The sequence below is a fragment of the Gadus morhua genome, chromosome 21 (genome assembly GCF_902167405.1).
Source record: "Gadus morhua chromosome 21, gadMor3.0, whole genome shotgun sequence".
Lineage (NCBI taxonomy): Eukaryota > Metazoa > Chordata > Actinopteri > Gadiformes > Gadidae > Gadus > Gadus morhua.
The window spans coordinates 2,609,002-2,622,155 of NC_044068.1; the positions used below are offsets into that span (position 1 = coordinate 2,609,002).

General features: G+C 52.0%; 1 protein-coding gene across 1 annotated transcript in view; it reads right to left on the bottom strand.

Annotated features, from left to right (window-relative positions):
- LOC115534151 (gamma-aminobutyric acid receptor subunit rho-2) overlaps positions 1-13,083 on the bottom strand; it is a 21,324-nt gene extending 8,241 nt beyond the window's left edge. The window contains exons 1-4 of the mRNA XM_030344876.1: positions 12,143-13,083; positions 11,180-11,286; positions 2,653-2,720; positions 43-266 (exon numbers count right to left, since the gene is read on the bottom strand). Of these exons, the coding sequence (XP_030200736.1) occupies positions 43-266; positions 2,653-2,720; positions 11,180-11,286; positions 12,143-12,336 (593 nt within the window). The 5' untranslated portion in view covers positions 12,337-13,083. The remainder of the gene's footprint in view (positions 1-42; positions 267-2,652; positions 2,721-11,179; positions 11,287-12,142) is intronic.
- Between the last annotated feature and the right edge of the window lie 71 nt (positions 13,084-13,154).

Genomic DNA, 13,154 nt, shown 5'->3' on the forward strand with positions numbered 1-13,154 from the left:
TGGTTTTGAAGGCGGTTTGAGGGTGTTTGAGGGGCTCCTCACCTCAGACTGTACAGCACGTGGCCGTCGGGGAACACCCTGAGCATGATGTTGTCTGTGGTGGTGTCGTGGATGAAGGAGCGCTTGGAGTGCACGAAGAACACGTCGGGCACCCAGATCTTCTTCACCAGCCGCCCGTCGAAGGTCATGCTCTTGTTGGTGGAGCTGGGGAAGGCCAGCCTCTCGTCCTTCCAGTAGTGCCTCAGGTACAGGGTCATGGTGAAGTCCTGGGGGGGGGGGGGGGGGGGGGTATGTTAGCAGACACTCAGGATCTGTGTTCATACGTTATCAGCGTATGGAATCATCCAGCGTCGGTCAGTGACACTGAGTGTACGATGCTTAATGTGTGACACTGAGTGTACGATGCTTAGTGTCTGATACTGAGTGTATGATACTGAGTGTATGATGTTTAGTGTATGATGCTTCGTGTCTGACACTGATGCAGGGATTAACCTGCTGGGGATTATATAGCGCCGCCTCTACGGCACTCAGACATATGTCCTCAATCTGAGAACAGCTCACATGTCGTTTGCCAACCGCTGGCTTAAGGCAGCCGTATGGGGAAAGCCCTCCATCGTCCCGTGGTGCTCTCTGTTGCTATGCAAACAAAATATTCTGTTGCTATGCAAATAGAATATTCCCAGGCTGTCCTCCCCCCCCCCCCCCCACCCCCCCCACCCCGCCCAGGAGATCATCCTCATGGTGTTACGTAAGGCCGGGTACCACGACCGCAGCCTCACTTTATCCTCCACCCAGTCGCCGTGGAAACCTTTGATGTTGCCTTTGTCTCCAAGAACTTGGAAATCAAAGGGCTTCCCTCCAATCAGTGAACTCGCCTCATTTGAAGATGTTTGATCTCCGGAGTCTGTGTGGGAGGACAGGATGGAGCAGTTGTCAGGGTGTTGGACTTCCAGCTGGAAGGTTCTTGGTTCCGTCCCAATTTCCAGTTTACTTGCAAGGAGTACTTGCTCCTGGATGACACTGATCTCAATTCACTTTCTAACCCCTACTTGCTCCTGAATGACACTGATCCCAATTCACTGTTTAACCCGTAGCTGCTACTGAACGTCATCTGAATTCACTGTAAGTCGGTTTGAATCAAAGTGTCTAATCAACAACACCAAACCGTCTACATTCGAGTACGTTTGCGTCCACCAGCCGTAACGGACATTGAGCGTTTCTACTGCTTCATGTCTTTGACCAATCGATGGTCTGGGAGTACGGCCTCGCGTTTAAACCGAGGTGTTGTGAAATCAAAACGTTCACTGCACCAATCAAGAAGACGCTCCAAGGTTTGACTAAACGATCCGCTGAGAAAAGTTATTCCTGGGCTGATAGTCACATGACCGCCCCCACACCGAGCCATTCCTCCCCCATCTGCTCCGAAACAATTACATTGAAATCCCAGCGTTCCAAATGAAACCTAATCCCCAGTTTGTCCTACACGGAGCTTAGGGGGCACCAGAATGACACTATGGAATCCAATTTGTGAGCCCGTGCAGAAGGCTGCTTTAATTATATTAGCACACATGACGTCTGGCTGAACAAAGCAAACAATCCCAGCCACCCGTTCTCCGGGCCTGCCTCGGAATTGAACTGCCAACTGGAAGACGACTTGTACATATTTAGCTAGGCGCCCGCTATGCTAACTTAGCAGGTGCCAATAGATAAAACCGTCTGCTGGTCATGCTCATTACGTGTGAGCAGTGCTTAAGTTAAGGTAAGGGCTGGGTGGGTGAGCTAAAGTCAGGGTCGGACTCAGGCGGAAGAGGTGCGTTGTGTTGAACAGTACATCGTTCTGGATAATCTGCATCGGTTGTCCCCCCAAGGGGCAGAGGGGTGCCTCCAGCAGCCTCCAGCTACTCCTGACGTCGCCCTCCTAATGGTCGTTCCCTCCAGACCTGCAGAGCGGCTGAATTATGAATCTGATTAATAATGAATGTAGAAGCCAGCGAGAGTTGGAGCCGGTTGTGGCCGATACTACTCTGCCGTTCGGTAAGGCGTGGCGTCTGTGGCGGTGTTGTCTCTCGCTACACGCCACCTAGGACACCTCTGCAACAGGTGTGAGGCCTCAGTGAGGCCTCAGTTTGTGTTCAGTGTGTTTAGTCGGTTGTGTTCAGTGTGTTCAGTGTGTTTAGTCGGTTGTGTTCAGTGTGTAGAGTGTGTTGTGTTCAGTTTGTGTTCAGTGTGTTATGTGTTCAATGTGTAGTGTGTTCAGTGTGTAGTGTGTTCAGTGTGTTCAGTGTGTAGTGTGTTCAGTGTGTTATGTGTTCAATGTGTAGTGTGTTCAGTGTGTAGTGTGTTCAGTGTGTAGTGTGTTCAGTGTGTAGTGTGTTCAGTGTGTAGTGTGTTCAGTGTGCAGTGTGTTCAGTGTGTAGTGTGTTCAGTGTGTAGTGTGTTCAGTGTGTTCAGTGTGTAGTGTGTTCAGTGTGTAGTGTGTTCAGTGTGTAGTATGATCATTGTGTAGTGTGTTCAGTGTGTAGTGGTTTCAGTGTGTAGTGCTCAGTGTGTAATGTGTTCAGAGTGTTGTGTTCAGCGACTGACTCCCGTCGGTCGGGGCCAGCTGAGGCTCCTCCTCCCTCCCCACGCCCACGCCCGGTCAGAGGAGCTCACCATGTCCACCTCGGAGATGCTGTCCAGGCTCTCCACCTGGACGTCCACGCCCACGGGCACGGCGGGGCCTGAGGAGACAACGGCACTCTGATTAGCATTCAGGCAGAGCGCACCGGGTAGGAAATGTCACGTCTTCATCTCCCGCCGGCTGCGATGGCAGATAACAGACCAGGCCGTCGCCGGACCAGAAGTTATTCAGACCCTCGGAACAATAAAGAAAGTTAGGATGGGTTCTTGGTTGTTCATCGAATCATCATCGTCATCCATCACTTTCTGGAGTCCTTTGGATCTTTGACATTTTGGGGGAACCAGCGCTGGTGTGAGTCTACTGCAGAACAGAGTTAAACAAACCCAAGCTCACGCCGGCTCCCCCTGACTGAACACCAAGCCGTCTGCCCGGTAATGAACAGAGTTCTGTTTACTAGGAGGGGTGTCGCTTCAGAGGCTGTCACTATTCATACTTTATGTCCTTGTTCTTATCTGCCTGCATTGATACCGTCATGCACGGCGCTTCCCTTAGTGTTAAACTTTCACTTTGTGTAAACAAACCATCCAAACACCAGCCTGCTGTGGAGATCCAACCCCAGAAGAACCGTCAATAAGGAACCAATATGTCAATCTAATCAATGGTCAATAAGAAAACCAATGTGTCAATTTAATCATCCATCATTTTGAAAACCGATACGCCAATCAACGGTCTGAGGTCAGCCTGATGTCTGATATCCATTCCTGGGTCCCGGTGTCCTCGGCGATACCACAAACAGATCCCCCTCCTTCCTCCTCTTCGTCTTCATCCTGCTGGTCTGTCGGGTCAGCACCCCCCCCCCCCTCCCCTTGCCAGGGTTTGTTTAATCTCCCCGACGACCGCGGGCCAAGCTCACGTAACCGGTGGCAACCAGAAAGGGAAGGGTATTAGCTCATGACCAGCGCTGGCGTAAGCACCAGCTGTGTGCCCTCACATCCTCGCACAACCACAGGCCTGCCCCCTCCACCCTCCACCAACCCTCCACCCCTCCTCCACCCTCCACCAACCCTCCACCCTCCACCATCCTCCACCATCCTCCACCCTCCTACACCCTCCTCCACCCCTCCACCATCCTCCACCCTCCACCCTCCACCAACCCTCCACCCCTCCTCCACCCTCCACCAACCCTCCACCCCTCCACCCCTCCACCCTCCTCCACCCCTCCACCCTCCTACACCCTCCACCCTCCACCACCCTCCACCCCTCCACCTTCACCACCCTCCACCAACCCTCCACCCTCCACCCCTCCACCCTCCACCCCTCCACCCTCCACCAATCCTCCACCCTCCACCAACCCTCCACCCTCCACCCCTCCACCCTCCACCAACCCTCCACCCTCCACCCCTCCACCAACCCTCCACCCTCCACCCCTCCACCCTCCACCAACCCTCCACCCTCAACCCTCCACCCTCCACCCTCCTCCACCCTGAACCCTCCTACACCCTCCACCCTCCTCCACCCTCCCTCCACCCCTCCTCCACCCTCCTCCACCACCCTCCACCAACCCTCCACCACCCTCCACCAACCCTCCACCACCCTCCACCCTCCTCCACCACCCTCCACCAACCCTCCACCCTCCTCCACCCTCCTCCACCCTCCTCCTACACCCCCCACCCTCCTCCACCCCCCTCCTCCACCCCCCACCAACCCTCCACCCTCCAACCTCCTCCACCTCGTTATCCTTGAATAAATGCACATTTTGTACATTTTTTTGAGAATGTTTATCTGTTGCTAAGCATTGTTGGCCACATGTTGATTATTTCCACGGAGACGGCAGAAAGCAGACAGCGATCTGTTTTGTAGTCATCCCCCGACCAGGGGTAATAAGTTCGGTTCCATGTCCTTCCCCATGGAACCGAACTGAATACACCATCAGTGTGCGCAGTGTGTGTTCTTTGTGTATTCAGTGTGTTTTGTGCAGTGTGTGTTCAGTGTGTATTCAGTGTGTGTTCAGTGTGTGTTCAGTGTGTGTTCAGTGTGTGTTCAGTGTTTGTTCAGTGTGTGTTCAGTGTGTGTTCAGTGTGTGTTCAGTGTGTGTTCAGTGTGTGTTCAGTGTGTGTTCAGAGTTTGTTCAGAGTGTGTTCAGAGTGTGTTCAGTGTGTGTTCAGTGTGTGTTCAGTGTGTGTTCAGTGTGTGTTCAGTGTATTCCGCCACTGGGCCGGATGTTGCTCCCTCTCTGTCTCTGATCTAAGGTGAAAAGGCAAGCCTGTTTCCATGGTTTCATCGTTCAACCCCAGGACCCTGGGGACCGCGTTGAGATGCTGACACGCCCTGTGGATGCTCCCGCCCACACACAGATTATCGGATTGCAGCAGGGTGCTCTGGCACAAAGCCACCGCCGGTCAGGCAGGAAGTGGAGATCCTCCACACGCTGGGAACGAGGAGGAACTGAAGCTCATGGGTCAGTGGATCAGAGACCATCGCAGAACTGTCTCATTACTTAGTCATTTAGCTTTATCCGAAGAAATAAAACAGAAGTAGCAGATAGGGGTTAGACAGTACAGAGACAGGTCATTAAGGAGCAGGTAGGGGTTAGACAGTACAGAGGCCGGTCATTAAGGAGCAGGTAGGGGTTAGACAGTACAAAGACAGGTCATTAAGGAGCAGGTAGGGGTTAGACAGTACAGAGACAGGTCGTTAAGGAGCAGGTAGGGGTTAGACAGTACAGAGACAGGTCATTAAGGAGCAGGTAGGGGTTAGACAGTACAGAGACAGGTCGTTAAGGAGCAGGTAGGGGTTAGACAGTACAGAGACAGGTCGTTAAGGAGCAGGTAGGGGTTAGACAGTACAGAGACAGGTCGTTAAGGAGCAGGTAGGGGTTAGACAGTACAGAGACAGGTCGTTAAGGAGCAGGTAGGGGTTAGACAGTACAGAGACAGGTCGTTAAGGAGCAGGTAGGGGTTAGACAGTACAGAGACAGGTCATTAAGGAGCAGGTAGGGGTTAGACAGTACAGAGGCCGGTCATTAAGGAGCAGGTAAGGGTTAGACAGTACAGAGACAGGTCATTAAGGAGCAGGTAGGGGTTAGACAGTACAGAGACAGGTCATTAAGTAGCAGGTAGGGGTTAGACAGTACAGAGACAGGTCATTAAGGAGCAGGTAGGGGTTAGACAGTACAGAGACAGGTCATTAAGGAGCAGGTAGGGGTCAGGGGGCATCTTGCTCACTGATGCCTAAAGGTAGACTGAGGTCATCCGGAATCGAACCCACAACCTCTGAGCTCGGGCCGACCACTCTAAGCGCTACTCTGTCCAGCCCGTCAAGACGTTGCATTCTGGGATGCGGTGGATTCCAGACGGTAAGGACGCTGACAGCGGACTACTCAAATTGTAAACACATTTTAAATCTTCCAGCGCTGGTTTCCTGTGCCAGCCGCGGGGTCAGGCGGCGGTCGACCGGACGTCAACGCGAGGACGGACCGGCCGCCATGCCGCCCCCCTCCCCCCCCCCGTCCACTACGACCACGACATCAAGGCCCAATCCCATTTCTACCCCTTACCCCTCCCCCTTGTTTTGAAGGGGTAAGGGGAAGGGGTAAGGGGAAGGGGTAAGGGGTAAGGGGAAGGGGAAGGGGGAAGGGGTAAGGGGAAGGGGTAAGGGGAAGGGGTAAGGGGTAAGGGGTAAGGGGTAAGGGGAAGGGGAAGGGGTAAGGGGTAGAAATGGGATTGGGCCCAAGTGACAACCACCCCGGGAGTCCAGTGGCGGCTCCCGGAGGGTCCAGGGGCCCCCCCAGCAGAGTCTCAGAGGGGTCCATACCTCAAATGTAATCTACACTGTAGTCTAAACGTAGTCCTTATGATTGGCTACAGCCCCAATGCGAGCCGTTGGAAATGACGTCAGATCACAGAGCTGAACCGTGCGATGAAAGCGCTGAAGTGGAACCGCGCTGGCACCAGCAGTGTGCCACGCTCGAGGCGTCGTGGTGTCAGCTCTGGATTAAAAATACCCGTCACACATCACTCCTCCAGAGGTGGTGTCAGACGCACCTGAACGCCGGCAGACAGCACCGGTGTGATCCTTAAATCATCAAATCAACCCCGACTACAGTGAGTCACTTGACACCGCAGAGTCTGGGAGTCCTTGGTTCCGCGGGCGGGTTTGTGTTTGGTGCCGCGCGTGCGCCCGCCGTGCCCCTCTCTGGCGCAGCGCGGATTATGCACGGACACGACCCCGGGATGGGGCCACATGTTACGGAGGACTGGGGACACTGCCAACCCCGCTTACACTCTTCCCCCCCCCCCCCCCCCCCCGACGGCCTCACATGAGCAGCCCTCAGCCACACGGCCTCACGCAGCCCAGCGCGGGGGACGGCCCCCGCCAGGAGAGAGGTTGTGGGTTCCATCCCCGGGGAGCACAGCCTTAACACCAGGCTGTGCTCGCTTAGAGCGAGATGCCCTCTGACCCCTTCCTGTTCCTTAATGACCTGTCTCTGTACTGTCTAACCCCTACCTGCTCCTTAATGACCTGTCTCTGTACTGTCTAACCCCTACCTGATCCTTAATGACCTGTCTCTGTACTGTCTAACCCCTACCTGCTCCTTAATGACCTGTCTCTGTACTGTCTAACCCCTACCTGCTCCTTAATGACCTGTCTCTGTACTGTCTAACCCCTACCTGCTCCTTCATGACCTGTCTCTGTACTGTCTAACCCCTACCTGCTCCTTAACGACCTGTCTCTGTACTGTCTAACCCCTACCTGCTCCTTAACGACCTGTCTCTGTACTGTCCAACCCCTACCTGCTCCTTAATGACCTGTCTCTGTACTGTCTAACCCCTACCTGCTCCTTAACGACCTGTCTCTGTACTGTCTAACCCCTTCCCGCTCCTTAATGACCTGTCTCTGTACTGTCTAACCCCTACCTGCTCCTTAATGACCTGTCTCTGTACTGTCTTACCCCTACCTGCTCCTTAATGACCTGTCTCTGTACTGTCTAACCCCTACCTGCCCCTTAATGACCATCTGTACTGTCTAACCCGTACCTGCTCCTTAATGACCTGTCTCTGTACTGTCTAACCCCTACCTGCTCCTTAATGACCTGTCTCTGTACTGTCTAACCCCTACCTGCTCCTTAATGACCTGTCTCTGTACTGTCTAACCCCTACCTGCTCCTTAATGACCTTTCTCTCTACTGTCTAACCCCAACCTGCTCCTTAATGACCTGTCTCTCTACTGTCTAACCCCTACCTGCTCCTTCGTGCCATGCGGCTGAATTCACTGTAACTCACTCTGGGTAAAGAGGATCTGCTGAAGGACTTAAAGCGAATACAGCTGTTTATTTGCGTTCGGAGGGTTTAATGATGCTCCACCATCTGGATTAATTTATTAATAAAGTGTCACACGCCTACGCTTGGCTCCGCCCACCTGTCAATCCCCGGCGCCGGCGAGCCAAGCAGGAAGTGTTTCTATAAGAGGCTTTGGTCGGCCACAATGGGGCCATGTCTGAAACCACTCCCTCCCTCCTAATCCCCGTATGGACACCACTGTAACACCACTATATCACTGCCGTATCACCACTATATAACCACTGTATCACCACTATATCCCCGCGTATCACCACTATATAACCACTGTATCACCACTATATCACCGCCGTATCACCACTATATCACCACTATATGTATCACCACTGCATCACCACCGTAACACAACCGTATCACCACCGTAACACAACCGTAACAGCACTGTATCGCCTCCGTATCACCAGATGAGAACCCCAATGCATCATAGGATGGAAGTAAGGATAAGTGCAATCGGCCGGACTCTCCTCTGACGGTGCATTAAGGGTATTATGGGCTATATCGGGAACAATATGAGGCACTAACACACGGCGGACTGAACAGTGCACCTTAAAGGTTGCATCAGCGAAGTTGGGTGGGGGACGTCCCTTCTGTCGGTGTTTGAAGCGAGATCCCAAACAAACAGAGCCCTTTCGCCCCTCCCTTCCGTGTTTCGTGCATCCAGGAAAACTATCATGAACGCAGCACAAAACCCTTCAACACTTTATTTATTTTGGTTTTGAGTGGTTGGTAGTACCATTTGATTTAGTGTACGATCTCAGTGTATGGGCTGCCTACAGAGACGCTTTTTTTGACAGTCTGCTTATGGGGCGGGCAGCTAGCGGATCGTGAGGAAAGATGAATTTGATCATTTATGTTTCGGCCTAGCATCGCTGATTCAACCTTTAAGGGGCCAGGGGGAGGGGCGGAGGGCGTCCATCAGCAAGCCTTCAGCCGGCCAGCAGAGTGCCCGACGGACTGAGCCTAGCTGTTTAGCATGAAGCTAGCTGTTTAGCATGAAGCTAGCTGTTTAGCATGAAGCTAGCTGTTTAAAATGAAGCAAGCTGTTTAAATAAAGACGTTTGGGATGAGGCTGGAATGAAGCTACCAGTTTGGCATGAAGCTAACTGTATAGCATGAAGCTAGCAATTAACAAAATGTCTAGCATGAAGCTAGTCGTTTAGCATGAAGCTAGTCGTTTAGCGTAAAGTTAGCTGTCTAGCATGAAACTGGCTGTCTATCAACACTAGCATGGAACTCGCTGTACAGCGTGAGGCTAGCTGATTAGCATGAGGCTAGCTGATTAGCATGAGGCTAGCTGCGGTTCGTTCTGCCCTCCACTGCGGTGCTGCGGAGTGCGTTGGTGGAACGAGAGCAGCGCTGTGTGTTGCTGAAAAACAGCAGACAGAGGAGGGGCTCCAGAGGGGGTCCGCATCCTCGTCTGCAGCGCCAGCAGGGGGGGGACGCCCAGCGGGGTCCGCCCCCAGCCCCCAGGACTCGGCGGTTCAACCAAGAAGAAGCTTAAGTTTTAATTGGATTTCTAAATCCCACGGCGTCAATTGAGGTGTAGAGCAGAAATACAGCATTGTTGAAATACACAGCAGGGTTTAAATACACAAACACAGACAGCTAGCTCCATGCTAGGGCCACACAGGCATCATGCTAGACAGCTAGCCTCATGCTAGACAGCAAGTTCCATGCTAGACAGCTAGATTTATGCCTAACAGCTTCATTGTGAACGGCTAGCTTCATGCTAAACAGCTAGCAACATGATAGACAGCTACCTACATGCTAAACGGATAGCATCACACGGCAGATAGCCCGCTTAAAACAGCTAGCTCCACGCTTGACAGCTAGCTTAATGCTAGAGGTGATAATGCTCTGCACAAAACTATCCAAAAGACAGAAACTAAACATTTTCTTTCTCAACGCTTCTTAGGAGCCAGAATGTCAGCTTCTGACTCGCTTTGCATCCGTAATACAGTTAGAGACTCTGAAACCTGCAGAACACGGGGCAGCAGAATATGACCTTTTTGGATGATTATATAAAAGTATTATGGGCTACTTTATGAGCGAACTGACCTATCTGTTCTGACCTATGGTGTTCCCAGTCAGTCAGCCTGAACCCCTTAGCAGTTCTGCACTCTGCTGCCTCCTGCATAATCAGCCTCTTAAAGCTTTCAAGGCTCATCATGCTGCAAACAAAATCTTCTCAGTACGTTTCAGCCTGAGAGTCCGTGCCATGTTTCTGGTGACGAGAATAATGGACGATATGGACGATATCATTGAAAGGGTCTAACAGTACTTAAAGCCTCCAATGGTATGACGGGTGTTGGAATTGAACCCCAAGCCCTGGTCTTGTCAACGCCGACGTTAACTGATCTACCAGTTGAGTGACAGGAGGAGATGAAGATAGTGCTGATGATATCCGTCTCTTGTAGCTTGTCTGTTTCATATAAAACGTCCTCAGATTAGACGCGTTCCACAGCGCCGAACGAGACCTTTACTGTCTGGTCAGACTGCTGCTGCTGCTAAGAGGTTCATCAGTAGTGACAGAATGTACTCAGACGCGTGCCATCAAAGCTAGGGTCGGTAATTTGGAGAAACCAGCCGGAGTAAGAGCGATTTTTTAAGTATCCAACTAAAGAAATCCCTCAGGCCTCCCTCATAAGCCACTCCTCCAAACGCCTCCCTCATAAGCCACTCCCCCAAACGCCTCCCTCATACGACGGTCCCTGAATGCCCCGACTGTCCCACTAGCTCCAGCACCAGGTCTGACTCTCCTCGGGGAGGAGTCGAGTCCTGATCAATGAGAGCACAGCCAGAGAGTCGGCGGGTCACCGGGTAGGAGGGCAGAGAGACACAACTCCAATGTCATTCGGGCCGACTGAACTGATTGGACGGCTCATTACAGGTCTTTGACCACACAGATAATAGACTTTTTTTTTTTCAGAGCTGTTCAGTTATTGATTGTTGTCGGGATGTTAAGAGAACTGCAACTAAAATAAAACGAAAAGTTCTAAAATAATTAAACTACCCCACCTTTAAGGAGCAGATTAGAACTACCTAAACACCCCCAGCGTTTAGGGGGATTTCTTAGAAGTCTAGGGGTGGGGGAGGAGTCAATGGGGGAAGGGGAAGGGTCTGGGGTGTGGTTGAGTGGGGGAGGAGTCTATTGGTGTAGGGGAGGAGTCTATGGGAGTAGGGGAGGAGTCTGACGTCTCACCTGCGAAGGCGGGTCTCATGGTGAAGTCGTGGTCCTCCACGCGCAGCAGCTGGTCCGTCTTCACCTTGCGGGTCTTGGTTCCGTCCGCGGGCTTCTTGGTCAGGGGCCTGCGCACGCAGAAACAGGCGCAGAAAAACAGTGGGGAATGTTTGTGAGGATAAGCGCACGGGGGCTACTCTGGTTCATAGAGGAGGTCTAATACGGTCACTCTGTTCACTTAACATGTAGAGTCATGTTGTTTGAAGTGATGTGTTCGGTAACGAGGGAGTGAGAGAGAGAGAGAGAGAGAGAGAGAGAGAGAGAGAGAGAGAGAGAGAGAGAGAGAGAGAGAGAGAGAGAGAGAGAGAGAGAGAGGGGAGAGAGAGAGAGAGAGAAAGAGAGAGAGAGAGCTACGTGGACGCTGTTTTGTTCATTAAGATTCATCCAAGCAGCTGCAGTATTTGATAAATAGTAAAGATGTGTGATTGGCTAAAGGCGTTCGAAAGAAGATTAAAACTGATATGCTAATGTGACCCATTTGGGATATCCTTCGCTTTGATCATCAACCATCTAAACTGTCCTAATTCATTTCGAATTGACATGAAACTAAATCTCAAACCAATAAAAATATACACAACATTTATTGATGTATACAATACAAAGCTGTTCAATGCGCTCTGAACAAGACGTTCTGAAGTCACTTTACGTCGCAGCAGTCGGAGGACTGCGACGGATCCACACTTTTACGCACGAACTGATTCCTCCTCATCAAGACCCAATATACAGAACCACGACTTCGGCGATACGAACGAATCAACCGGTCCGTTTGGCAAACGTACCATTGGATTGAGTCATATCTCAAAAGCCGTTTGGGTCATATCGCAGAAGCCGTTTGGGTCATATATCAGAAGTTCACATCAATAGAACAAACGAAGGAAGCGGTCCGTTATGCAGTCAGATGGAGGGACAACATGAGACACTTACTGTCCCAGTTTGTGGGTGTCCACGGGGGTTGACCAGCGCTTCTTGCGGCTGTGGTTCTTCTTCCTGCCCTCCGACACCAGCGCCAGGCAGCAGAGCAGCAGCAGGAGGCGCAGGGAGATCGGCATCATGGGGTCACTCCGGGGAACAGCGCAACAACAAACTCCTTCCGTCCTGTTCCGGCCAGCGTGGGGCATCGAACCATCTTCGAGGAGAAGATGGAGAAGCTGTGAGGATCACGCGTCTCTCCGCGCGCTGGTGGCACGGCGGTGAGAAGGAGCGGGAGAGGAGGATTGTATCCGCAGCTCTGATTGGTCTTCAGGCTCCGACGGGCTCGCTCTGCTTGGGAGGCGAACACGGATGATGCGCTCAGCATCAGGACCACAGCGGGACTCTCCGCTGACGTAACCCCGCGGGATGTCACAGCTGTCCTCCTCCTCGCGCCACAGTCCGGCGGCAGCCTGCTTCTCTTCTTATGTAAACTCTGCTGCTCCGGGACCCAATAGGACGGACCTGGGAGTAATCTCTGCTCCAGTTAACCCCCCCGGAGAGGACCAGAGCTCCCATTAGGAACCAATACCCACCAGTTAGACCTTATCCGAGTGGAGGACGTCATCTCGTCCAATGGGGACAACCGTTTACCGACGGGGCTTTTAAACTTAGTCAGCCAAACTCATTAAAATACCGTTTAAGAAGTTGAGCTTTTAACGAAGCCATCAAACACAGTTGAAACTCCTAAGAAATCAATTAAAACTCCCAGCGGTTCATCAGGATATTCAGACTGAAATCAGTTAGTTAGTTTTAATGCATTGTCATTTTGTTTCTCATTTTATAAATTATTATTAACACCTTCGGTTTCTAAACATAATGTATAAAATATTCATAATAACTGACTCAGAGGAATTGTTACGAACATACAGAACAGGTCATTAGTTAAACGGGTTCTACGGCTCCCGTCAAGGTGTTTGGCCACGCCCCCTGCTGAGTCAGGTAACCTCCCAACCTGAGGGCGCAG